At 44.7% G+C, this 27,280-nt stretch overlaps 1 protein-coding gene across 5 annotated transcripts; it reads left to right on the top strand.

Moving 5' to 3' along the window:
* The first annotated feature begins 592 nt into the window (after positions 1-592).
* mymx (myomixer) lies at positions 593-27,280 on the top strand. 5 transcript variants are annotated; one of them, XM_029521194.1, is made up of 34 exons: positions 593-1,506; positions 2,076-2,156; positions 3,345-3,476; positions 6,080-6,226; positions 6,744-6,935; positions 7,694-7,777; positions 8,019-8,137; positions 8,228-8,342; positions 8,430-8,507; positions 8,612-8,727; positions 9,808-9,970; positions 13,446-13,591; positions 13,701-13,797; positions 14,196-14,345; positions 14,604-14,753; positions 15,261-15,517; positions 16,532-16,661; positions 16,909-17,103; positions 17,593-17,745; positions 18,647-18,864; positions 19,198-19,381; positions 19,485-19,640; positions 19,765-20,136; positions 20,394-20,513; positions 21,967-23,940; positions 24,394-24,528; positions 24,612-24,686; positions 24,761-24,847; positions 24,955-25,046; positions 25,145-25,230; positions 25,316-25,379; positions 25,487-25,695; positions 26,142-26,306; positions 26,400-27,280. In XM_029521194.1, the coding sequence occupies exons 1-34, from the start codon at positions 1,009-1,011 to the stop codon at positions 26,657-26,659; spliced, it is 7,200 nt and encodes a 2,399-aa protein (XP_029377054.1). In that variant the 5' UTR covers positions 593-1,008; the 3' UTR covers positions 26,660-27,280. The 5 variants fall into 5 exon arrangements, with proteins under 5 accessions (XP_029377054.1, XP_029377056.1, XP_029377055.1 ...); XM_029521196.1 differs by having other exon boundaries at positions 7,691-7,777; positions 9,853-9,970; XM_029521195.1 differs by having other exon boundaries at positions 7,691-7,777; positions 13,704-13,797.

Genomic DNA, 27,280 nt, shown 5'->3' with positions numbered 1-27,280 from the left:
CTGATGGGGGAGAGAGGAGGCTCAGAGCCGAGGAAAGCACTCTCACTCCTGGACAGACAGCGTTAGCACGAGCTTCTGAAGATTTTTCTCCTCAGATTTGATTTCACAGTGGATTTTTTTCACTTTTTTCATTCAAAGAAAAAACCAAAAAAAAATCTGCCTTTGACAGACTTTTATTGTCTTGCAATTTTTTTGCACCTCGAGCCTGAATCTGTTTCTCTGCACTTCCACGAGGTGGAGGTAAGGTCGAGGCCCTGTGGGTCTGTGAGTGTGCTTCAACTGAGGATATTACCTCATAGAGGATAAGCTGTGACTGAAGAGGTCTAACAGAGGTCTCCCGCTCTGACTCCATTATTCTTATCGGAGCAGATTTTCTGTTCGAGTTCAGAGGGGAAGTTTTGACAGCCAGGCTTTACAGCCCTCTCCTCGCTCTGCTGCTCTTGACTCAGAAAAAGAAAGAGAGAGAGGGAGAGAGAGAGAGAGAGAGAGAGAGAGAGAGAGAGAGAAAGGAGAGGTGGTGACTTCATCCCCTCTCTTAACCAGCCCTCCTCTTTCCCCTCCTTTTTTGAGCTGTCTTTTTGTTTTTTTTCTCTTCTCTCTCAGCACAGTCAGGCAGCATGCCAGCAGTTTTCATCTTGCTGCGGTCCCTGGTTATCAGGCTCCTCAGTAGCAGGCTGACAGGCTCAGTGGCACAGTTCCTCAGGAGAAGCCTCTCTACAGGAGCTGCCCACCTTGGCACGGCGCTGCGACACGTCTGGGACCGCGTTCGATCCCAGGAGTCCAAGGAAGCCATCCTGGGCTGTGTGCTGTGCATTCTCAACATGCACAAGAAGGTGGAGAACTGAGCTCTCCCTCCACTTTCTGTTCAACCCTCCACTCGCCTGCTGTACATAGACTGGACAACTGTTGAGTGAGGAGAGTGGTGCAAAGGAATGTGAGACTTTTTTTTTTTTTTTTTTTTTGGAATTGGACTTCAGTTTATTTTGTTTTCTTATCAGGACACTGGTCATGTCTGAGAGCATTGTGAGGAAGGTGCAGCCTTTCACCATTGGGACGAGACTGTCAGTCCCCACTGTGCCAAAATGCCAGGATTTTACACAGAGTTATCTGCAGAGCCCAAGTCTGGACAATTGCACATTACAGCACAACCTGAACTCGCTCTACCTCAGTCGAACCCAGGTCTGCGCACACGGCCCATGTCTCGCCTCACCTGTCGTCAAGCAGGTAGCCCCGGTGAAATGTGACCAAGACCACATGGCGGCAGAGGACCACCTGAACCAGAACGTTGCATCCCCCTCTGCTGTCTCCAGATCCATCAAGAAGATCACAATCTCTGGGACAGAGAAGTCAGAGAACAAATTGGCAGTGGGACCGGCACAGCTTTCCATCTCAGGATCTGCTTCTGAAAACAACAATAACAACAATAATGTCACAAGCACGTCAGATCCCCATCTGCCCAGGATTGTGGGAGTGAGCTGTGAGAATAAACCCAACTCTCAATTTAAGGTACAGTACAACATGCACATCTTATTTTAAAGGAAATAACATACACTTGGGTGGGATTTAATGGTCCAGCATTTTGAAAATAAATTTAAAAAAAAATTTATTAATTAATTAATATTTCTACTTGATAAAGCCAGAGATAATGTTTTTGTAAAAAATCTTTGTAAAATGTCCATATGAGCTAGAAGCATATAGAAATAAACTATTTACCAATTTAAGTGTTTAAAAAATGTTAATATATTTCTGCAAGCAAAGAAATGAAAATTGGTCAGAATGAAAACACACTTTATACAAATGTTGAACATAAGTGAAAAACTAAATGTTTTTTACTTGTAGTTTAATTGTTACTGGTTATATAAAAATATTTTTAGATTTTATATAAGCATTCTTTATTTATTTATTTCACTTTTTTTTTTTTTACATTGATTGTTTTATGGTGTTTTTCACAGGTACCCACAGATATTAAATGCTAATAGTAGTTTACCATTAATATCTTGCCAACCTTTTCTGTCCATCTTTTGTTGACTCTTTTGTGGCTTATTTCTCTTTTTTATTTCTCTTTTGGATTTTAGGTTTTGCTCAGAAAAGATAACAGTGATGAATTTCAGCCCCAAAACGGACAAACTGCAGAGAAAGTGAACAGAAAGGAGCAGGTAAGCCAAGTGCCAAATTAAAAAGCAAAGCTTTTTGTAGTCTTATTTCCTTGATTCCTTTATTTACTGAAAGGATTTTCAATTAAAAAAGGGAGCAATATGTGTATTTTTCTCATGTTTGTGTTTGTGGTTTGGTTGTGTATGATGCTGTTTTTCCCCAGAATACAGAAACAGTTGTTTTGTTGTGTCTTCATGGCCAGCTGCAGAGCTGATGAATCTCTTGGAGTTTAAGAAGTGAAGTCATGTAATTTTTTTTTAGTCAAAAGTCAGTTTATGATGTTCTACATTTGAAGGTGGAAAACAAGTTGTGCGAGCAACGTGTCTTTGAACGCCTCACAAATAGCCTGTTGTTTCCTCTTGTTTGGCTGTGATTTATGTAAGAAACAGCCTACAGGAGGAAAACAGTGTCAGTATATTGTAGGAGATTGTTTAAAGTCAGTGGGCTGTTGGATTTTGGCCTGCTCCTTGTTGAAGTCATCAGTGTGTGTTGTGGATGAAGTGCCGTGTTACAGCAGAGGCAGGGCTCACTGGAAAACATGAGGTCAGGGAAGATGTTAACAAAAGAAAAGGCTTGCTGAAGTCAAGTCCTTATGGAAGCTGGTTGTAATAACACTCTGACACAGCAATGGCCTCAATTCCCCCTTTAGGACCCCCCCCCCACCCAAAAATAGAAAAAACAAAACTGCAGTAATCGTTCACATCATCTCTTTTTCCTGAAACCACAACAACACCTTGCTTTTCCTCCGTTCATACATTATTCATGCAAGCGGCAAGAAAAATGCCTGCAATTGTGCCTTTCCCCGCTCAGGGATGGCTGCGGTGAACATGATCTACCAAAGTCCTTTTCAGGTGATATGTTTGCATGCAAAGCTGACGGATCTGTCCACTCCTGCTTCCTTCGCGTGCCCAGATGTTTCCTGATTGGAGAGCAGCAGGAATACTTGTCCATTAGCGTGTTCATTCCATCTCACGTTGTGCTGACAGTAGTTTTTTTTTTTTTTTTTTTTTTTCGACAAAGGACTAAAGGACTAGTCTGACCAATGTTGTTAACATCTCTGGGTGGGAAAAAATAATAATTAACACAAGTTGTCACTTTAACATCACACAGTAACTTCTTACAGATTTTATCAGAGCTGAGATAAAAAGTTGGCATTATGTTTTTAACATTTTGTGCTTCCGCTCACACAGATTTCAGTCCCTGAATCGCAGAAGAGAGAGCCACAAAGGAAAGAAAGTCCTGAAGCACCGACGGCTGCCGTCACATCCCGGAGTGACTGCTTCACTCAGCGCAACTCCCTCTTCAACAAAGAAGTAATGCAGGTAACATATGACCTGCATGCATGTGATGTGAATAAATAAACACCCTAGAACTAAAGCAACATAACGCATGCAACATCATTTTGAATCCCTGCTCAAAAAAGCACCCTGCTGCATTCTCTCTTCCCAAATATAATTGGAAACTAATAACATTTTTGAGGCAGGCTTTTTTTTTTTTCTTCCACTTTACTTTCTCACCAGCACATGCATATTTTGCAGACGGGGATGCTTGAAATCAATTTAAAATGAAACTTATCAGGCTCGCTCACAACCTTTGATGCTAAATGAAAAGAATCTGGACTCGGTTCATCCAAAAAGCAACAAGTTACGCTGCTGAGATGAAATCGGAATGAAAGCTGCCCGTCGGATGACTGTCCGAGAAAGAACAAAATATGTACTGGTTTTTATTTTGTCCCGAGAACTGTATGAGCTGTGTTCAGCTGAGGGAAGAGAGGGAGGGGAAACCGCCACAAGTGAAGCAATTATTTAGGGATGAGATCATTGTTTGGCTCCATCTCTTCACGCCTATGGCCCAGGGAGACTCAGCCAAGCAGCACAACTGCTTGTGTTATCTCATCACTGCTTTCACCCCAGCATACAAGGACATTTTTCAGCAAGTTCGGCGCAGGGACATTTTTCAATGAGTTTGGCAGAGGGACATTTTGTCCAGCAGTTGGCTTTGTCATCATATCTCTGATAGTTTATTTAAAAAAAAAAAAAAAAAAAGAATTTTGGACACATCCGCTCAAAGAAACCTCTGATGCATGTGTGTGTTGAAAACAGATTTCCAGCATGTAGTTAATGTTAACAAGCTTCGCAGCCCCCTTTTGCTCTTGGAGCTTGCGCTTCTGCTGCTTTTTCGAGGAAACAGCCTTTTGAATTTCACTTAGTTTGAAATTATAGCTGTGATTTTTTTGGTGCCTCAGGATTGGCTTTCATCAGATTTTATTTTGTATAGTCCAAAATCACATGTCATAAATCCACCTCGGGGGGCATAACAATCTGTGGAGCGTTAAAAAACTACAGACCTTCGAATTGGAATTGGACGAAGAACAGTTTTAAAGGATGAAAAGGTGTTATTAGATTATCACATCGACGTGGAAGTGAAATCGAGCTTTCCACAGGGACACATTAAAGTCCCCCAGCCTTTCAAGCAGGGAGAGCACGGCTTCATTTCGTTTCGTCTGTCTCTGCGAAACATCTCGCCTTTCGCCATCTCACATCCACGATCGAGACAGATGAGAAAACTTCCACTTCCATGGTGGAGTCCAGGCCAAGTTGCCTTTGAAGCTCATCGAAAGGAAAAACAGCCTTTAAAAGAGCGTTTTCTTCTTTCTTCTTACAATCACCAAGCATATTTCAGAATCAGACGTGTTGTGACGGATGAGCCGTCCACTCTGTGGCTGAAACTAAGGCCCAACTGTAAATTTCGATAAACAGGCCATTGTTGTGGAGAGCGGACAGGAAGAAACAAGGGAATCATAGACTTCCTGTATGAGGTCATTATTATGCCATGGGACCCAGAGTGTGGAGATAGGGGCAGACCTGTTTTGTCAAGCTCTTTTCCTTCTGTTCAATCCAGAAATACCTCCGCTGCCCCGGGGGCCCTGTAAAGTTAATGACTTGCCTCTCTGAAGAGGATTGACATCACATTTTAATCGAGAACAAAGTGTTGTTTAGTGCGAGGTTGTGAAAAGGGCTCATGTTGAGCCTATTATTCAATATAACTCACACTGAATTCCTAGTAAATGATACCTCAGTGTATTGTTATAATGACTTTTTTTGTGTGCTTAAATGTTTACTATTTTGCAGAGTAAAAATAATAATAATAATAAAAAAAAACAATGTGAAAGATAAAGTTGAATTTACACCGATAAGGTTTATTCAGCTCCATTAGATTATCGTAATTTGGAGGGACTATGGACTTCCCACGCAAAAATCTCTGCAGAAAACAAACAACTGTTTGTCAAAACTGTCTTTTTTCTGATTTTCATTCCATACAAATGCTGCCAGAGAATTTAGTTCTGCAAGACTAAACCTTATGCAAGACAGCCCGGGTACTTGCCAAGAGAAACTTCTGCTCTGCATAATATGACATTGAAAACAAAAGGCTGTTCTCGGTGTGTCTGAAGCTCCATATTACAATAAGTCAGAGAAGAAACGGCGACCTGTTCGTTACCCTCTGATCTGTGCTTACCATTGTGACAGCCACCGTCCCACAACGCGGATACAGTAGAATAACAATTTTGTCCAATTACAATCGTAATACAGATCAATACAACTCATCTGTTGACCAGATTTCCTTGACGTGTACATCACAACATGATTTCACTCTGAGGCAAATCGGTTATTGTTGGCGCTGCTACTGCAAGGCCTGCATTGTTGCACAGCCGTATTCAAATAACATTCTCATTAACACGAACTCAGTCACGTTATATTACATCTTGTCTCTGAAGTTTGTGCATTCTCGGATTTCACTTTGGGTTAGGGCGGAAATGTCCTTCAGACGATGAAGCACGTCTATAAACGGACTGAATTGGTTCGGCGTACTTTGCACAGTAAAAAAGCGCAGATCTTAAACACCTTAAACATTTTTTGTGATGTAGGCAGAGGCCTGGATCAAAGGCAAACTACAGGACCTTAAGGACGGCTGTAATATTCAGCGCTGCCCCCTGCAGGACTGGGAGGAAGCCTCGCACATGCTTCACAGAGACCTCCGAGACTTTGAGAACACACTTATTCAACTCAACCAGGTAACAAAAGGATTCAATTTTACCCCAACAACCCACATCAGGAAGGAAATGATCATTTTTTAACATTTTAAAATAATTATTTCCCCTGTTTTGCTGTGCGAGGGAGTCATTTGTCACTGTCTTTGGTGCTAAAATAGTCTGTCAACTCATATAACACATAACATAATGGCCTCGTGGGCCTTTCCAGTCTGCCAGAGAGAAAAGCAGACCCTCAGCGTTCCAGACGACTCTGTCAAGCCAGCTTATGCTTTCTCTCTCAGAGGAAAATGCTTGGAAATGGTACATTGCTAATAATTAACCTCCTTTGACATTCAGACAGCCCGGGAAGGACAGAAACAGAGCCAGGAGATTTTTCAAGGGTATAGCCAAGATATGAAGGGCAGCTTTCCAACAGTTGTTCAGCAAAGACTGGGAGACATCAAATGCCACTGTTGAACAATGTTGTGCGACTCAGCCAGTGTTGTACTCTAGTCTGGCTGCTCTGACTCTGACCCTCTGTGCGTTGCTGTTTTAAAAGATGGGCGAACAGTTGATCTGCAAGTTAAACCCGACGTCTGATGTAGTGAAGAAGCAGCTCAGCCAGCTCGGGGACCAGTGGCACACCCTTAAACAAACGGCTGCAAATCAAACAAGGGCCCTCGGCGGAGCCAAGAACCTGCAGGAGTTCAACAAAAAAGTGGACAAGCTGGAGGCGTGGATTAAAGAGAAGGTGAAAGAAAAGGTTTTTGTAAGAAGTCGACCTAATCTGGCGCTGAAAGCTATTTTTAGCCGCTTTCTCTGACATAGTTTTTCAGCAACTTGCTCAGCGTGATACTTTATTCCATTGGATTACTACCACATTTTCGAACGGCCCATCTGCGTTCTCATTTTCACATCTCGCACTCACACACAACAGAATGAAGTGTGAAGTATTTTGGATTATACATTTACATTTTTTCTCAGACGGGTAACTGTTAAATCTGAGAGGACAGGCAGCTCTAATCAACAGCTACCAAGATAATAGGCATGAAAAACAGCATTCGCTAAAACAGGAAATTAACTCCGAAAGACATCACTTGTTTGTGTATAATCATCAGTGTAAAACATCTGCCTGTCATTACCAAAAAGCAGTCGCTCAGTATGTGTTAGGCCTGTGTTTATCTCTCTGCTCGTGTACACGTCTGGCACGGGGGAATTGTTGATTGATAATGGACCCGTGGGGACGTAATGGAGGATGTTACTTGTGAAGTCTATAAAACATCCATCCCCAGAGGAAGCAGTACTCTCCATTTAGCTCCTCTCACCTTTTCCTCTGTGCATTAGCAACAGGTTCAAAGTTTCTCTCCTAATGCTGACGGCTATTTCTGTTTAGCATCCTCTTTGGTAGCGGGGCTAATGTGGCGTAATCCTGGCACCTCAGAAAAGAAATAATGGTTGGTTTCCTGATAAATAGGGGATATAAACAGTGACTTTTATGTGCACCAGCAGGAAGAGGAGCAGTCTCTGGTGAATGTCCTGGGGGAAAATGTTGACAAAATGCAGCTTACCAGGAGAATTTTAGATCTGAAACAGGTGAGCATTGTAAAGGAACAAGCAAAGGGACCATTAATAATTAACACGAAAATACACCGTACCTGCTAAAGAACTCTCTGAAGGCAAAGTTAAACACATTCCCATATGTTAATCATTTATATTAAAATTTTGTAGAGATTTCCAAGTCATTTATCAATGGCTGGCTGTAATTTGTCTCCCAGGGTGTATGGTAAAGACAGCTGAGGTCATAGTTGGATTGTGTTCCACTGTTCCCCTGCAGGATGAGCAGCTATACAGAAACCTTCACGAGGAGATCAACCACTTGGCCCTAAAACTGGAGAAACAAGGGAAGACAGATGGCAAAAACATCTCCAGCAGGAGGAAACACATCAATAAAATGTACATTTTGTCTCTTACGTTGAACTGGTATGCAGCATGAAGCATCTTAAAGCTGAAGATTATATCTGTTGTCGTCCGTTGTCTGGGTAGGTGGCTGAGGGTCCAGTCTCATCTGAAAAACTACCATGAAAATCTTCAGCTGGCGCTGGAGGTGTCCTCATTCTACCAGCAGGCCGACAACACCGTTTTTGCCATGAACAACATGGTAAAAGTCTCTGGCAATTTTTTTCCCACTCTTAGAGCTGGGAGTTTACATTTTTTCTCACTTGTACTGTCACATCTTTTACTTCAGAGGAAAAGCATATCTGCATCAAAAGAACCGGACAGCTTTGGAGACAGAGAAATCCGTGACATCGCCAGTCAAGTCATGGTAGGCAAAGAAATCTCATCGCTTAAAGCGGAAACAGTTGGTCAGACCCTGAAAATGTGCCGCAGATGCCTTCTCTAACTAACCAACAGGCCTGTTTGTGGTAGATGCTAGACGTCAGCGTTTCGCAGCTGTCTAATCTCCATCCTGCCCTGGCTGCTGGCGTCGTACGGAAGCAGAGCGAGGTGAAGGACTGCTGGGCGCTCCTGCAGAAGGTTTTCAGGTAAGGCGATGGGCCACGGGTTCCCCCTGAGAACGTTGGTGGCCATTTCGGCCAGTAATTGGATCCTCCGCAGATTTCCACTGTGCTTGAACTATATTTTGCTCATTTGGTACCTTGAAAGACATTAAAAGTCCAGCTGGCAAAATTTAGTTGAAGCTTTCTAAACGAAAGTGAGTGTTTTGTCTCTCTCTTGATTAGGAATGTTTAATTTGGGTTTGAATCACTGAAAAATTATAAGCAAAAAGGAGGTCCAGCCCATCTGGGTGTCTGGAGACCGCTTGCCACTCGTGGCATCACTCACCGCACGCTTTTAGGTTTATAACACTTGGTTTTCTGTGCTGGAATTTGACGAAATGTTTGCTTACTGTACGAGTTGAATAATGTCTTGGCTCACTGAGTTAAGTTGGCAACTATGTTTGGTCTCTTCTCACTAATAAACTCCTGCCATTACCTTGAAAAGTCTGATGAATCTAAGATGAAACCTGTTTATTAGAATATTTAGGAATTTTTACAGCATTTGTAAAATAAATTTATTGCTGCTTTAATAGCCTACAGTAAGAATTCAGACTTGTTCATGATTATACTACCAGAAGCAATATCAAATTAATGAGCTCGGCCAGTTTTAGATGATGCAGTAAACTGAGGACCAAAATACAAAAAATGACATAAACATATTGCCCCATTTCAGGACATCCCCCTTTATATTTCTCATATAAAATGGCAAGATTATTATTTTCATTCGGATGATTAGGATCCATCCACCAGGGATTATGATTATGAGGATCAGTCTGTCCAGTAGTTTTCACACTTGACTGGTATTTTCTTGGTGAATAATACTCAAGTCGTTACTTCACAACATCTCCAGCCTTCCAAATGTTTCTCAGACGGAGAGCTTCCCATGTCAGAGGGCTATCTTTAGATACAAACATTACATCATCTCATTTGTCTTATCAGCTGTGTTTCATCGCTATTCAAACCAAACAGCACAAACACTTTTAGAAAACCTCAGAGCCATAATAGGAGTCCCCCGAAGCCCGGCTGTCAGCATCGCGCTGACCTCCTGCTCTGCTCGCTCTGCAGGAGTGACAGGAGTGCACTCTCTCCCATTGGCTCCACTTTCACCAGGGAAGATGCTGACCCGCTGACACTGGGCCAAGAACCCCAGTGCAACGTGGGAATGGCGACGCAAAGGCTCATGGGAAAAGAGGTGAAGGAGGAGCAGAATCGTCTGAAAGGCTGTGTGGTGAGTAGCTGCGTTATTTCATTCTATTACTGGAGAAACCACACTGCGGCTCTTGAATGGGAGACAACAACGCCATCAGTGCTGGCAGAGGATTAGCTCAGCGTCTTCCAGTGTTACGACATCTGTGGCTGCAGAAAGTGACGCACTTTGTCCTTTGGTTTGGAAAATGTCTGATTTACAATTTAAGCAGCTTTTTTTTTTTTTTTTTTTTTTTTTGGTAACTAAATAACAGTATTTCTGTGAGATGTGCTTTAGAGCAGTGGTTTCTATTCTTGGCACAACACATACCACTGATTTTCCATCCTACCAGCTAGTTAGCTGTACTTAATAACATCGTTGTGATGTCCCAGTTTCATGGAAGCCCTTGATAAAATGGTTGGGATGATTACCAGTTCGGTTCCACCAGTGCTTTATATAATAGAGCGACATTAGAACTCTAATTCTGCGCTCTGTTTTCCTGCCAGAGCTCTCTATCTTCTCACAGAAACATAACTCCATAAATCTCCTGAATTTTGCCCTGTAAGAGTCACAGGAAGAGCATTTTGGGGTGTTATTTACCCTGGCACAAAAATGACATAAGTTTCCATGAAAAATGTCAAGCCGTGACTGTACAACATGGTTGAACGGTGGGCCAGAGCAAATAATGTTTTCCTGTCAACCCAACACTTCACTTTATGGTACAATAATATCTTGGCTTTCAACCACTTGAACAAAAGTACACTGTCACTGCATTAATAATGTATTAATTGGGTGCCTGTAGGTCATTCCAAACAGAAACCGTGGATTTCCCAGATGAACTTCTGCATTTGTGGGCTTACCAGCCTTTTATTGAACATGTGGGTACTCTTGCAGTAATCCAAATGCCCAGAAACACACAAGGGAATAGAATTTGTGCGTTGAGAGGAGGTATTCAGAGACTTAAGTGTGTGGTATGTTAAAAGCCAATAATTATATGTATATTTAGTCTTTTAAGTTAGCACATAAAATCTCTTGACTCTCCATAACTGAATCCGCAGTGGCTTTCTGGGTTCAGCCTAGAGGTATCCCACTCTTCAATATTCTTCCCCTTTTTTTGACCCTGAGCTCTGGTGAAATTCCCCGCTGAGCCCCTGGAGTGGTTTCGCCTGGTGAGAAAGTGCCCAGAAGCTCAAGGGGACAACAATTCACTCTTTCCACTTGCCCTATTTTTCTGGTTCGGGTTTTCCCCTGTTTTCAGGCCGTTACTGGCCCTGCAGCCTCGCCACCTGTGACAGGAGCCCGTCAGGCCAGAAAGTCTGGCTCAGTTGATTTGATGTGAGCGTGAGTTTGTTTCCACGGCCATCCCGTGCCCTTTCTGTGAAGTTGGTCTTTATTGCACAGGGAGCTGGCGTTACCTTGGTGCACTGTCTGCAGGAGCAGCACTCATTACTCTTTATGGACTTCAAACAAAACCCAAAGGCCAAAGACAGACCTAAGCGTTACCACCAGTTTCATAGTAAAACTAATTTGTCACATATTTTCGGAGCACTTTAACATCAGCGTCTGGGTGTGCTGACCTGATTAGAGTATTTTAAGGGTTAGAGATGCAGCTGCACAGGACTTTGGGCTGGCATCCACTCTCCTGAAAAATTCGATTGTTGCCTATAGACGGCACTTTGGGCGAATTTCTCATGTGAAATGGAACTCAGTCAATTAAAGGTGACCGCAGGTTTTAGTGTCTGTATATGCATGAATACACGCATTATAATTTAAATATCCATGTCGGTGTTTGCAGTCCAATGGCCTCTTGTTGCTGTAGGTAAACATGGGCATCGTCTGTTTCTCAGTCTAATTGTGGCCAGATGCTGCAGCTGCAGACCAGATGGGATTTGTGCTAAGTGATAGTTCTTGGCTGACATCACTTCATAGCACGTTGCAGAAAGCAATGGAAGAGGCTCTCAGTAGGAAACAGATAAGGATCAGCTGTACTGATATAGGGAGATGTATGCTGAGAAAGGAGCACTTTGAATGGCCAAAGATGAAGATAGTATGCTGTGCTTTGCTGCGGCTGACATTATTCTTTTTCATATGTCGGAGTGGGACGTTGAACGCGCCACAGGAGTTGTTTAGAGTGGAAGCCACTGTGAAAGATGAAGGACAGAAGCAAATATCTGAGAGGGAGACGTCAGCGATGGTTATCAACCCTGTCAAATGAATCACTCTAGAATGTTAGCTTTGCAGCTTGAACGCATAAATGGGCCAAAAATATGCCTCCCTCAAACTTAGACTTGCCTATAAAATAGCTGGCATGTTAGTAAGCGATGTTAGACCCCTTTAATTAGCATCTCTCGCATAATTTTGGAGGCGACACTTGTATGTCTGAGTCATGTCTTCTATAAGCCCAGTCAGAAAATAACAAGGTTCAATTAAATCTAGTCCATTAAAAGAAGTTTTGTGTTTTATGGATGTTTAGAGATGTAGTTTTTTAAATTGCTATTATTTGAAAGCTCTGACACATATTTGTCTTGCTTACTTGCACCAACAATTTAGTTTAACTGATGTACGAAAAAGACATAGTCAGTGATATTCATGCAAAATAATCAAAGTCATATTTTCATAGTCACAAGTAAACCAACTGGATTCGGTTGGTAAAGCAAGTAGAACTTTTAATTTCATTGCTTGCAAAAGAATACATACAGTAGAAAAAAAGAAAGCATTACCATTGAACATACGTTCTTGCGCTGGCTTTGCTCGACCCTCTTGCACCACAGTGTTTGGTAAAGACAGCAAATATGAAGACATCCCTTTCTGTAATATTGAAATGCAGAGTCCTTTGGCCAACCTTTAAAATGCTCAGAGACGTCGGAGCTGTTGATGCCTTTAATCTATTTCTACGCATATACAAGGTCTGCAGCTGTGTGACCGACGCCACCGCGCGGTGCTAAACAGAGGTGGACAGCAACAGAAATCAGAAAAAGAAAAAACAACTATTTAATGAGAACTGGGCATGAAGGATTTAAAAAAAAAAAAAAAAAAAAAAAGATTATGTTTCCAACTGCAACGGTCCAATGGTGCTTTTTAGTCATCAAACTGGTATAGCATATGTCGGCAACCTTGTTAGGATTAATGTGTTCATTCATAAAGCAATTACCATTAATTTTAGCATTTTCTGCCATCTGTAGTATTTTATTACAATCCTTGTCGCTGTCAAACAGTACAGGCTCCTTGTACCTCCAGCCTAGTCTGGGTTATTTCACTGAGAATAGCCAACCTTTGTAAGAAAATACGCTATGGGTAATTCACAGAAGAGAGTTGACTCTGCGGTGGGCAGCTGTTCATTCTGTCCAGCCTCCAGCTACAGCGGTGATCTATAGCAAGGCCTCATTGTCTAGTGACGGGCCACAGCATAAAAGCCCTTCATCCTTACGCATCTCGCCAACATTTATTCGGCGGACGGCCGACAGTAAAAGCAAAACATTACTCACATGTCGTTTAACTTTCGCTCTTTCATCCGCAGAGTATTGTTGAAGGTGGGAGTGGTGGGGGAACACCGAGCAGCCCAAGCCAGGAACAGCAATCAGTGAACCACACCTCTTCGCCCATGGGAGACAGCCATGCCTGTGCAAATGATGTCATCGTCAGACATCAGTCGAGGGGGGAAAGGTGACATTTCACCCTGGCTTCTCTCGCTCTCTTTCTTTCTGTGACTTACATAATGAAAGGTCTTTATGTAAGTCTTAATTGAAGTCACATGTCTGGGTTTCCTTTGCAGCAGGAAGCCCAGAGTAGAGACAAAGGTTGCCGCTGCCCCGCAAGGCCACCCACAGCTTCACGTCCAGCTTCAGAAATTCACTGTGTCTGCTGACAAGGTAGCTCAAACCCACCTGCATCACACCAGAAATCACCTTTTGGAACTGTCTGTACCGCCACAGAACATGCTGACACAGACACAAGTCCTCTGAACTCGACCTCTGAATTCATTGCTATGAATTACCAAGTCAGCACTGCAGTAGCGCTCTTCATTTATTGTGCTCATTTCTTTCCAGCCAGAGACGTTGTGTCACATTTTCAAATGAAACTGCGTTGTCTTGTGTTCAAGTGTGACTTATGTGCTACTGTTTTCTCGTCTCCAGTGGCCAGTCTTGATTTTTTTTAACCAATGCTGTGAGTGTGGTTCAAGGTCTGCGCTGCAAACGCTCTCTTTGCTGTAGTCAGATACACCGTTTTTAAAAAGTCTTTCCCTGTTTGTCTCTCCTCTCCATGACAGACTCTGTCCTGGCTGAAAGACAACGTGTCCATGGCCACACAGGTGTGTTCAATAGCCAGCTTTGAGGGGTTGGAAGCAGCCAGAAGGTATCAACAGACTCTGGAACAAGAAATTCTCACTAATAGAGCCAGGATAGAGGTGGTCAAAAGGGTAAGAGGAGGCCCACTGTCATATTTAGTTCCTCTTAAAATATAAGCCCCGGATGACTGTCTCGAATAAAAGCATTCCCCATATTTTTCAACCCGGGCAGCCTGACAGGTCTGGTTTGTGTACTAATGAAATAACGAGCTGACATTTCACTCGGGGCAGCTTTACGTACCCAAATCTTCAGATTAGTTCTGTATTTTGCAACATAATTCCCACTCCTAGTCATCACATGCTCTCATCAGTTTAACGCGCCTTCCTCAGGAGGGCCACGGGCTGGTCCGTGCACAGCACCCAGGCAGTGCCAAGATCGAGGAGTTCCTCGGCCAGCTGGAAGTCCTGTGGGAAGAGCTGCGGAGGAGGCACCAGAGGAACGCCGTGTTTCTGCAGGCCTCTAAGGAGCTCGGTTTCAGGGTAAGATTCATAAAATATTTCGCAACAAGCTGTTGGATTCTTGAGCCATACTGAGGCAATTACTGACCTCTGAAGTTATAGGAGAGCTTTATGGTTATGACGGATGATTCTGGATCAGTTCTCCCATTGTGAGACACTGAATGCTGGCTCAGAGCCTGGGCTGTATGCATTCATGGTTACCACCCCCTTTACTTTCATCTTTACTGCCTTAATTCTGAGTCTGAAAGGTATAGTCCCGACAATTGATGGAGGCTAATCCAAGGGATATAAATTATCCTTCCATATAATTCAATTAGGTAATGGAAAGAGGCTCCACCCATGATGGCTTAGTTGGAAAATGTAAATCCTTTAATACCAGAGCATGGTCTGCTTCCATTAGTTATAGCTCTTATTATCTCTTTTCTACAGTTCACTGCTTCTGCCTGTTTTCACTGCGCACTAAATCACCTGTAAATCACATAAGCAAACCCTCGACATTATTAACCTGGCTACCTGTCTACTGCGTAGGTTGTGAAAGTGCTCCAGGCCCTGGGCAGCCTGGAGGCCTGGCTGGAGTCTGTGGAGCTTTCCATGAAGGAATCCGCGCTAGCCGGTGACCCAGAAACAATGAGCGAGGCCGAGAGGGAGAGCTGCCTTCTGGAGAAAGAAGTGGCAGCACGCAGCTTGGAGCTCAGCGCTCTGAGGCAAGAGGTGGACCGCCTCCACGGCCACAGTCACCCACACACACAATGCCTGCCAGCACGGATGGAGGAGGTGGAAAGAAAGTGAGTTTTTCATTGAAGGAGAGGGAAAAGGTCACGGGTAGATGTTACGGATGAGTCTTAAGGCTCTGGTAGTTTTTGCTCATCACTGCGGTCAGGAAATAAAGTAATAATTTTGTCAGTGTTTCCAAGAGATCACAGGTTTGTGCTTGCCATGTCTGCAATCCAACATGGAAGAGTTTATTCATAAGAAATCCCCCTGTTCTTGTTTAAGACAAACAATTTCACCCCATAAACCACAAAAAAATATATATCCATAGATCTCTTGAGCTTTGTTTTTCTGTAACCTGGCAAAAAGATATTCTCCACGCACTCATTCACTGTGCGGCTCCAGTTCATTGATTTGCGATTCATGCAGCACATAGTGAGGTCTGACACGTCCTTCACCCACAGCTGTCAGCGTGTCAGAGTCACCCATTCATTTTTACATGGCAGCTTGTTGCCACAGGCTCCCCAGTTAAAACTTATGATGCTGTGCTGCTTTTTTTTTTTTTTTTTTTTTTGCTGGACATACCTATGTCATAAACACAAGTTCAGCCTCTGTGAAGAACACAAAGTTGACCAAAGAAAATAAAGAAACGGAAAAGGGCTCAGTATGAGTGTTTCCAGGGTGGGGGTGTTATGTGGAGCCGGGATGGACACGGGATGAGGGACCATTGATGCAGGTAGAAGCTCTCACTAAACAGCTGTAACACACTTGGGATGATGTCATCATTTAACGCTACACACGAGCTACTTCAGGATCATTTATTCTTGGAAAAATGCACTTTCAAATTGCCCCCATTACCATCTCAAGTGTAAACTCTGCACAGACAGGATACCTTCATGCCCTGAAGTACAGGATATGCTTATGTTACACTTGATATATGATTACTAACAGCGCTCAGGTATGGGCCTCGGTTTTACTGCTTGCGGTCCCTGTAATATGGTTCTGTTGGAGGATGTGGGGTTTTATATGTGGATGTGGATTAAGGTGTAGCCAGTTATTAAAACATTCTGCTGCTGTGTTATTCACAGGTACCAGCGCGTCCAGAGCGCTCTGACCCAGCAGAGCTCGGAGCTGCAGGACACGCGAATGCTGACTGAGTTCCTGGAGCGAGTGGAGCTGGAGGAGAGCCAGGACGGTTGCCAGTATAACCTGGGCCAGGTGAGAAACATCTCATCAGAGGTGGTACGAAAAGGTTCTCTTTGACCAAAGTGAATTAAATCCACTTTATCTGCTGTCTCTAAAAATGCAAGCTCTGGTTTTTGAGAGATTTGTTTTCAGAGATTTTGGAATTCACACCAATGCAAAGGAGCAAAAAAGCAAAACTTGTGCTTGACTAAAAACCAAAGAATGAAAAGAATTTTTAAGCACTCTGTTCTTTCAGCTGATAAATCTCTGTCGCTAACAGCCCCTCCACAGTGAAATTTCCTCGGCTCCAACACTGCTGGGACTCCAGAACAGTAGTAGTGGTGAGCCCCTGATAGAAAACATGGGGGACCCTGTGGAGGAACTACGAGAGGCTGTAGAGATGCTGAACGACACCGTTAGAGAAAGAGGCCGATCCCAGAGCCATGACCAGGCAATCCAGGAGCTGCTGAGCAAGGTAACGAGATGGCTGGTTGGTTTCAGACCTCTGCTTCGAGCTCATTAGAACTGATGGATACCACAGTGTGCCTGAAGTTATAATAATAATAACTTTAGACGATGCTGAAAAGTCTGAATGGCTTTTAAGTCCCTCTTTTTTCCACTTTTGTTACAAACAGTTGCACAAACCGATGGAGCCACATCTGGTTTCCTTTTGTCTGTGGCTATGTACTTTAACAGGCCCAAAAACGAGCCGCCACTCCTCTTCACATGAGTGTTTTTGTGTTAATTCGATTTATTCTTGGTAAAACAGCACCACGCATGTCAAAAGAGAAAATACACACACACACACACACATGCGCACACACACACCCCCGGAGGCAACTTCCTGACAGCATTTTAAAGACTAATTTGCAATGTGGCGCTCATTGGAAAACAAATAATCCAGTCAAGTATAATGACTTAATGGCATCCTACGAGTGCTCATGATGACTTTGTGCCTCACCAGCATGCCAGCCTGGCCGTGCGCGTTGAGGAGTGCTTAAGCTGCAGCAAGGAGCTCAGCCTGGACATCCTAGAGAGGGAGACTGACATGGCTATCCAGTGTGAGCCGGACCGCTGCGGCCTAGAAGCTCTGCAGGAGAAGCAGGACCACTTGGAGGTGAGAGGAAGATGCCGGCAGATCTTATAATTATGGCGTAAGCGCTGAGAATGATTTACTGCTGCTAATACGATCCAGGATTTCATTCCTTTGAATTTTGCTTTTGGATGTTTTGCTTGGTGTAATAAAAAAGAGGGAAGCCCGTCACTCGGCCCCAACACATTGTTCCACAGTGTGTTTCCTGTTGTGCCAGATTTTCTCACTTCTAAAAAACGGCCAGCCCGCCCCGCTTTGTGCTGTGTTTAATTTATTGTATAAACCACGCTGTGCAATCACACACATACACACATAGAGCGTGCAAAAGTTTATTATTCACACAGAATATTTATTTATGCTTGTGTGAGTCACTGTTCTGTTCACTCTCAAAGTGTGTGCGTGTTTGTGAGTAAATTTAGTGGGGTGTGTTTGCGTGTCTGTGGGTCAAAGGGTTGGAGATGTGAGTCTGGGGATGGTAAAGTTCTGTGTGAGTCATTTTTGGGCAGTGTTATGTTTATCACACATACACACACACACAGACTCACACACAGCTGTCTGGACTTGATACCATTGAAGAGTAGAAATGACCTAATCTCCTAAACTGAAATAACTGTGCGGTCAGCGGAGAGGCATTTGCAACTCAGTGTTGTTGAGGCTTACTGTAGCTGAGAAACGTGAAGTTTTCCTCCCAGAGAACTCTCAACGCTATTAATTACTGCCTCGTCAAAAGAGAAAAAAATGGTCAAGATTGCAAGCTTGCTATAGCGTGGCAGCCCATATGTAGACCATATGGGTCTCTTGCTGAATAATATGAATAAGGCTATGGGGATGAGGTCATAGTCAGACAGAGATACAATTGGTACAGGCTGTCTGAGTGATACCGGGTTTGATGGGAGATGATAGATTTCCCTTTGATTCTTCACAGATTGACTATGAAATCATCAGGGAGGAGGTGAAGGAGATGGAGAGCCTGGCCTCTCGGCTGGAGGAGCTGTGCCCGGAGAGAGTGCACGTACTCGGGTCGAAGATCCAGACCACATTGCAGGCCTGGACCGAGCTGGGAAAGAGTGTGACAGGGAACGAATCTCGCCTTCAGGAATTTGTGCAGCTCCAGGATTTCTTCAGGAGCTACCTTGGAATGATGTAAGCAGGGTGTGAGGATGCTATGACCCCCTTTCTGAGCCAGACGTTCTTTTGTAATGCTCTCTGTGAAAACATCTGCCCATTACAATATCTTTTCAAGGAAAGAACAGGATGTTCTACTTGTCAAGCACGGGTCCCTGGTGGAATGTATAATTTAAGATGTGCTGAGGAGGTCAGCGCAAGTTTCCTGGGCCGAGTGTGACAAGGCGATGAATATCTGTTCTATTAGGGAGCGTCTGGTCATTCTCATGTTTTGTGAAAGTATGGCTTTTCTCACAGCTCTGTTCCTTGTCTTCTCACCACCTCTAACCGAACTCCTGCTCCACTGGACAGCTCGTGGACAGAGGACACCAGGTCATGCATTTTCTCAGATACCGCCTTGCATCTTGGGAAAGACGGGCAGAGGCCACTGGCTGCGGAGCTGGACATGCAGATCGAGCAAAAGTTTGAGGAGTTTGATGAGCTGGCAGCCACGGGGAGGAACCTTTTAGACAAAGAGCACCACCTCACACAGATGGTGAGCAGGGTTAGGGTAAAGACTCACTGTGATCCTTGGATAAATTACTGGCTAGCTTTTTGTTGTTTTTGTGATTTCACAAACCCTGAGTAATGAATTGCAGGTGAAAGAGCGCATGGAAGAACTGAGGAGCATGCTTGGATGGATCCTGGTTCATTGGAGGGCTCAGAAACAACAGTGGCTTCACAAGAAGAGCAAAGAGGAGCCTCCACAAGATAACATTTATTCTGAGGCCACAATGAGCTCCCCATTAACAGAGGTACGAGAGCAGAAAGGATTCTATTGTGGCTGTGTTGTCAAATGAGCTCTATGGGAAATAAGAGACTGATTATAACATAAATGTGAATATTTGCTCGTTTTTCCATCCATAACTTCTGAACCAGATTTCAGCTCCTGAGCTGGAGGCCCACCATCCCCATCAGTCGTCAATCATCACCTCTGATGAAGACAATTCAAAGGCAGGAGGAGGCAGCCAATCCTTCCTGCCCAAACAAACTGAGCAGCAGGCGGACAAGCAGATGGAGGATGGGTACGAGGTCATGAACAGTATCGGACCACGTGGCGGCGAGGCTTATTCCTCCGAGTCTCCCAAACCCTCCATTGTGCTTCTCAAAGAGCCAAACAGCCCCACTCTCGGGGGCACGGTCAACTTAATCCTTAGCTTCGGTAACACGGGGGACAGCCAAGTTCAGGTACTTGATCCACCTGCGAGGACTGATGAGGTAGTGGAAGAAACTGCTGAGCCCGTCCATAGGGTGAGAACACATTCATCACTTGACACCAATAGTCACGAAACATCGTGACAGAGTAGCGCTGTTACTGGCTGCACACAATTCTTCCTCAATAATACCAGAACAAATGCCATTTATCGCAGTGGAAGCACATGAAGGACATTTTGGTGACAATCATTCTCTGTAATGACATGCATGGGATCTCCCTCTAGACTGCTGCTGTTCATTCCTCCCTCTCCTTTGGCCTTCACATCTTCCTTTTTCCCCATTTTCTCCCTCAGCCCGCTGTGCCTCAATCTTCTGCCTGTAAAAACTTTTGGAGGCGCTGCCAGGGGCTTTTGGAAAATACTTTGGGTAGTTTAAAGCGAAAGAAAAAGATTTATCGGCAGAGTGCAAATGAGGTAAATTGCGCGGAGTGAATTGGAATTGCATGCTGCGTCTCGAAGTGTGCTGCGGATGCATGCTGTGTGTTGTTTTCTGGGGGCAGCATGCTCTACTAACCCCTCGTTAAAAGGTACGACCGGACCACTACTTCCCCTTGTTGTCGCCCTGTCTGTCCGCCACGAATAAAAGGAAATAAGTCACGCCAGAGTGCAATCATATCTGCACTCACATCATCTCCAAACAGGTTGTGGCTGGAATATTTACAGTCAATGAGAGAAAGCGAGAAAAGAAAACAATTTTACTCTCAGAGTTCCCATCTAACTGCACTCATAAATGCAAATTCAAAACCAAAAAAAGGCTGTTTGTAATGACGAACGTTGTGTTGAGATATTTCAGATGGAAAGTGCTACTTTTACAATCCATTTGTTAAAATGAACATGCAATGATAGGAAATGCAGCGAAGCATCTGCATCAAAAGGAGATATGTATTGTTTCAGTTTCCTAGATTGAATATGAAATATTTCCAACCATGTCTCCTGTCGTTTTGCCATTTTTTGCTTGACACATGTAAACGCAGATTAATTATTTAAATCCCAACACAATCACAAACACTGAATCAGTGTGTTTACCACGCAACATTTAACGTTTCTTTGGACCTCAACTTGTCGGATGAGCCGGGATTTAGCGGTGGAATCGGACAGAGACAGAATGAGGGTGATGTGTAAGAAAGCACACAGACTCATCTTCCTGCTGCAGATGTTGACAGAAACGCTCTCTTCTCCTGATGTTAACCTGGACTTGTTTGGCTCTCTGCGGTTGTGCCACAGTGGTGTATAACAAGTGACCTCACTCTCGCTTCCTGTGAAACTCGCACTCCAAAATGGTCCCCAGTAGGAGTGTGCCAATACAGGCACTGCCATTATACAGAGAACTACTGCTGAACTTTAAAGAAAGGCCCCCAGACTGCACACAATGATTTATAGTCCGGGCTTCCAGAGAAACAAGAGATTAGTCACAGAGTTGAAAGGTCAAGCCATTACAGCTGGCTATGACGGCATCTGCAGCCACATATGATTTTGATTAAGGCCTGAAAGTGTGCAATCATGTCCATGTTCTTTTGTCCTTTCATCTCATTTTTTGTTTTTTTTGTCTTTCCTGTTATTTTTTTTTTATTTGTTTTGCTGTTTGAGGCTCATACATTCCTTGAATCCATTGTTTTCTTGGATGAGTGGGATGTAGAGAAACAGAGGCCTATGTTTGTCACTGAGAAGTAGCTGATTGCCTCAGTCAGCTTTGCTCTCATGTCATCATTCATCTGTAACGCATAAAACAGCTCTTGTTCTCATAGAGAGCTCCGGCCTGCAGCACGCATGAGTCTCTCTGAGGATAACCAATTATAATAACGCATTTACAGCTTCGAAGAAATGACAGCTCATGCACATGCCTAATATGCTTTTTTTCTGTTTTTAGGTAAGTACCTACTTGCATGTCAAGGATAACAACTTGGCTGTGGCCCCTGTGTATGAGAGTATCACCCTGCCCCGCCAAAAGAGCCGCTCTGGAGCCTCGGCCTCCCCTACCTTCCTGTCGACCTCATCCTCCTCGCCATCCTCCTCTGCACCTGCACCTCAGGCAACAAATGTGACCTTCCACCCTCTGACGGGGAGCGGCAGCAGCTCCATCTTCAGCAGCCTCAAAAGAATGGGCAAGAAGAGAAAGAGAAAGAGAGATGCTCGCAGACACACTATCCAGAAAATCATGGGGGTGGACGAACAAACAGAAGGAACGCCTCAGTATGCCGGCGAAACGATCACATATGACACACATACGTGGCCGCTGAAGGAAGGCAGGAGGAAGAAGAGTTCCCAGAAGAGCGCAGCCGGTGAGAAAGGAGTAGAGGCTCTGGCCTACATGAAGAATCCTTTGTTGAAGGACATTGATACAGAGAGTTCAGGAGAATACAGTATTACTCCATATGCTATATCAGAGGGGCCAACCACTTTATCTTCCTCAAGTCAGGTGAGAAGCCACTGCAGATTCCTCTCTTTGGGCTCTGTGCTGAGCTTTGACCTGCCGAAGGACATGACCCTCATCCCCAGCATTCAGGACATCATTACTATCGCCCCCCCTGAGTCCAAAAAAGGAGCAGGAGCTGATCCGGACCCCCACTCCCAGAGGCAATCTGCGCTGAGCTCTTTCAAACAGGCCCGACCAGCTCCTGCCGCGACCCACGGCTCATCAGATTTTAATCTTCCTGAAACACAGACTTCAACAGGTGCGACCAAAACCCTGACTGACACAGACAAGGGTTCCCAACCACAACCTGCTCTTTCGGCAGCAGAAGATGAGGATCAGACGGTGCCATGTAACGATCTGTCCGAAAGCCAGTTCAGTCTGCATGAAGATGCAGAGCTGGAGTGGGACAAAATGTCATCAGAGGTTAAAACCAGTAAAGCTGACGGTGACGGGACCACCCAGCCCTCTCAGCTCCCCATTTACGTCAACCAAATCCAAAGTACGGCTGCACATAAACACGAGTGTCCTAGTGTCCACACACTGATTCGAGACCTAAATGGACACCGATACCACAAAGGTGCCAGAGCCCATACTGTGTGTCATGAGAGCCCTGGACTTCAGTGTCTGAGCCAAGCGTCTCACATGGTCGTGAATCTGAAGTCCACAGTGAGTGTGAGCGTTCGTCAGGACTCAGTCGATTCTGGGATCTCCACTTCCAGCAGCATCAAGCTTTGCACCGATGCGTCATGTTCAGATGTCCTGCAGCCGAAGGGAGTTGTAGGGAGGCTCATGTCCCTTGAGGTGGGCGGTATAGACCGCACTAAAGCAAGAGAGAACAGTGTAACGCCCTCAGGCCCATCTCCAGACACCGCAGAGTCAGAAACAGAGCCCGTCCACCTCGACCACCAACAGTTTGAAGAGGAAGAGGAGGAACTGGAGGACATCTGGAATCAAACTACTAACTACAGGCAGAGCATCTGCTCAGATATCATGTACCAGCCCAGCCAGGAAGACACCGTCCCCTCAGACCAATCAAAAGAACGTCCTTCTCGGTCACCTTCACCTAAGACCCCAGCTGTGCTCTACAGGAACTTGGTCACAGCCTCTGCGCCAAACCTCCTCGTAGCTGAGTTCAAACTGCCGTCCTATGTCCAGACCTTTCTGGGTTACGACAAGGAGCGGAGTGCCAAAGCGCACCTCTCCTCGCTGGTTATAGGAGACAGGAGGTCCTGGGCAGCATTTCCAAACAGGGAAGCAGCCAACAAGGCAGCGGTGACTGTGAACGAGACGGCATCTGATCCGGTGACGCTGCCGGATGTCGGAGACAATCAGAGATACATTTATCAATACAGAGAGGATGAGGAGGAGGTGGTGGTGGTGGAGGCTAAGGTGGGGGAGGAGGTGGAAGAGCTCACAGGTTGCCCAAAGGTGAGGTCAGAGTTTCATACAGACGATGTTTACACCTATGAGACTGTCTCGTTGCAGCTTTTTCCCTGAAAGGGTCAGTTCACTAACTTGAGCTGGTCAGTATCCAAGTAGATTACTTCAGTTACTCCGCTTTTCAGAGAAGGGCGTTTCTGATTTCTGCTTCCACCAAAGTACAAAGGAAGTAAAAAAAAAAAAAAGATTTTTGGTGGTTAAGATAAATAAAACCAGTGAAGGTCAGTGAGGATATATCTTCTATATAATTGTTGAAGTGACCTGGGACCTTCCTGTGGTAGTTATAAATCAGTATGCTTTCTTTGTGTTAATTAATCCTTAGAAGATATTTGCATGTAATGAACTGCAGCTGTTAACATGTTGTTGAGATCAAAAGCTTTTATTTCTTTTTTGTGTGGACATCTGCTTTTTGTGATGACTGAAATCTGCTCTTTCTGACAGGACCAGTCGATGAGCCTCCTGTCGGTCCACATGGATTTAGACGGGACCTCCCGCCAAACACAGGCCACACAAAACCTGCAGGACGCGGAGAAGCATGAAGAGCTGATGGCCACGGGAGGGCACTATTTCACTCTGGTGAGGCTCCATGTGACGTGCGTAGCTGTTTGCAGAAAAAGAAATACAGCTTGAAATATTGACCACAATGTTAAATCAAACAGAGTGGAAAGCCCGAGCTGCAGGCGATGGAGGGGACGCTTGAGAGGAAGCACAAGCTGCAGCTGGGAGGGAAGAAAGTAAGCGAGGCTCCATTTAGTGTTTAAGCCAGCAGCAGCATCAGCAACACGTAACACTTATCTTGTTTTCACAGGCAGCCTCCAGAGGTTGGAACTCCTACCACGCTGTCCTACACAGACACACCTTGTGCTTCTACCAGGAGAGAAAGGATACACTGAGGGTAAGCAGAAAAAAGTGCACCGGACTGTGCCTGGCTGAGGGGGCGCAGAAATGATGACAACTTGAAGTGGGTAGGATGAAGTCAGTGACGGTCAGCCTGTGTTGCAGAGTTCTGCATGTGGCCTTCCCCTGAACCTCCTGAACGCTGAGTGCTCTCCTGTACCCGAGTACGCCAAAAAACCCAACTGCTTTCGACTACGGTAAGACTGGAACGGAAACTGAATTGTGGTGTGTTAGATTGAAAGGCAGTTATAAACGTTCAGACAGCTGTGAGTTTGAGCCCTCTGTTGATGTTCAGGCTCCGCGACGGGTCTGAATATCTACTCAACGCCCCCTCTCGCTTTATGATGAAGAAATGGATGATGAAGATACAAGCAAACACAGGTAAACATGATTATTTCATTTGTGCCGTTGCTGCTTAAATCTTCTGCTGGTGAGATTCATTGGTATGCATGCTTTTCCCTCAAAGGTCCCAGTGAGCCTGCGTCCTCACTATCAAGAGGCCCGGGCGATCAAGGCCTCCCCATTTCTTTGTAAGACGTGCAAGCTGAACAGCTTCTCATTTCCCACATTGAAATGCCTTCAACCCTTCCAAAAGATGATAAATAAGAATTTTCCAAAAATTTCTCGCTCCATTCAGAAACACTCCCCTCTGCTCCGGCTGCCACGGTCTCGCCAAATGCCGCTGCTCCTCCCGACATGATGTCACCTCCACCTTCCCAAGGCGCAAGCCACCGGGTGCCGCCCAAAGCAAAGAGATCGTTGTCCTCACCAGAGAGTTCAGTCAGAGTCACTTAAGGAGTTTGGAGGAGCAGCCGACCAGCTCGTCCTCACCTGGAGGATGCTGTGGTAAGCCTTTCCACTGTGTTGACAGAAGCTAAATTTGCCTGGGGAGGACTAACCAAACACCTGTCTACTTCACATTTACACTAAAAGCAGAGGAAAGCACCACCAAACCCCGCCTGCCATGTCGCTGGTTACTGAATAGCCCCATTGGGACAAACTTGGTTAGAGGATCTATCCCTCCATGTTAGTTATTGATCAAATGGGATTTGTTATGATGTTATAGTCAACTTTACTTCCTCTTGAGGCTCCTGCTGACTTCAGGATTCATTTAGCTTGGTGGCACTCTAGTGCTGTAGCTTATGCCTGGTTTATACCACTAGGGGGAGCTAAGGCATCATGTTACATCACATTAAAGTTGACAGCTCATATCTGAGGCCATTACAGTAAATGTTTGACGTTATGTTTCCCAGCCTCTCTTCACTTCTGCTTTTAATCTCTTGTTCTTGTAGATGATGATGATGATGATGACGGTGATGACGGCAGCGTGGAGCAGACTGTGACTCACAGGCTGTCTGGAGCATCTTGTGACAACACCCCCACCTCCCCTCACTCCCCCGTTTTCAGCAGTCAGGACTGGCTCAGCAACAAGCGCCGCTCCCACTCCTTCACATCGGGTCAGTTTGCAGTTGATCGACGTAAATGATCTATAATCTGTCTGTGGATCATAAACAGCTGTTCTTATTACGTCTCCTGGTGTTTCCTCTCAGCAACCTACCAGAAGATTAAGCCCATGTGGCACGCCTCCGGAGGCCTGGAAAGAGGCTCCAACTACTGTGTGACTCTGGTGGTGGGAGACAAGACATCGGACAGCTCGTCCACGAGCAGAAGCTCCGAGCCGCCGCTGCTGGCCACGGCTGGATGGCAGCGGGACACCTATCAGGATTCGGCTCTGAGGAGCTACGCCAGCCTGCCGCGGCCACGCAACAAATCTGTCTTCAAGAAGTTCTTTGGCAAAAGAGACCTCTAACCTTTCGAACTAATAAAGTGTTTTACACATAGTTTCCGATGTGCAGCGCACATAATACGCAGAGAAAAGGCTACTACTGACGATATTTATGATTTGAGGGGCTAGTCCGGTTTTATTTTTGATGTGTTTTATAAAAGTCATCTATGGGCTGAAAAGTCCCTTTAAGGGCCTGTTTACGGATATTTATATAGCTCATATTTACTTTTTCTCATCCAGTTAAAAGCAGTAACAATCCTGTGTGAGTGTGCACTGTGTAGTTGTAGATTAGTTAAGTGAACACATTTCCCCAACAGTCTTATTTTGTATTTTGTATCTTTTTGTACTTTTTTAGATTGTCGTGTTATTGGGCGAACAGGCTGTGTGTACAGTAAAGTCTCCTGCTCCTCAGAGCAGCAGATTTAGAGAATAATCCCAGTGATATCACCATGACGGAGCTAAGACCAAGAATTAACGATATGCTGAAATAACATCTTAGTGTAGCAGATCCTGACAGCGCCTCTCCTTCACATGTACATGTGGTACATTACACAAAAAGCAGCAGTTTGACACTGCCTCTTGTTTGATATTAACACGTTTTTGAATACTAATTGTACCAAAGACCATTCATAATAAAACATTCAA

Source organism: Echeneis naucrates, chromosome 15 (genome assembly GCF_900963305.1).
Source record: "Echeneis naucrates chromosome 15, fEcheNa1.1, whole genome shotgun sequence".
NCBI lineage: Eukaryota > Metazoa > Chordata > Actinopteri > Carangiformes > Echeneidae > Echeneis > Echeneis naucrates.
The sequence above is the reverse complement of the archived record's forward strand: the minus strand, read 5'-3'. Positions and strand labels throughout refer to the sequence as shown.

What these genes read in the sequence shown, in the direction of transcription:
- mymx (XM_029521193.1), top strand. Translation starts at nt 1,009, where the DNA reads ATGTCTGAGAGCATTGTGAGGAAGGTGCAGCCTTTCACCATTGGGACG. An exon ending in AGAAGCAGGACCACTTGGAG is followed by an intron (nt 17,746 to 18,646) that starts GTGAGAGGAAGA and finishes GATTCTTCACAG; the next exon opens with ATTGACTATGAAATCATCAG. An exon ending in CCCAACTGCTTTCGACTACG is followed by an intron (nt 25,047 to 25,144) that starts GTAAGACTGGAA and finishes GTTGATGTTCAG; the next exon opens with GCTCCGCGACGGGTCTGAAT.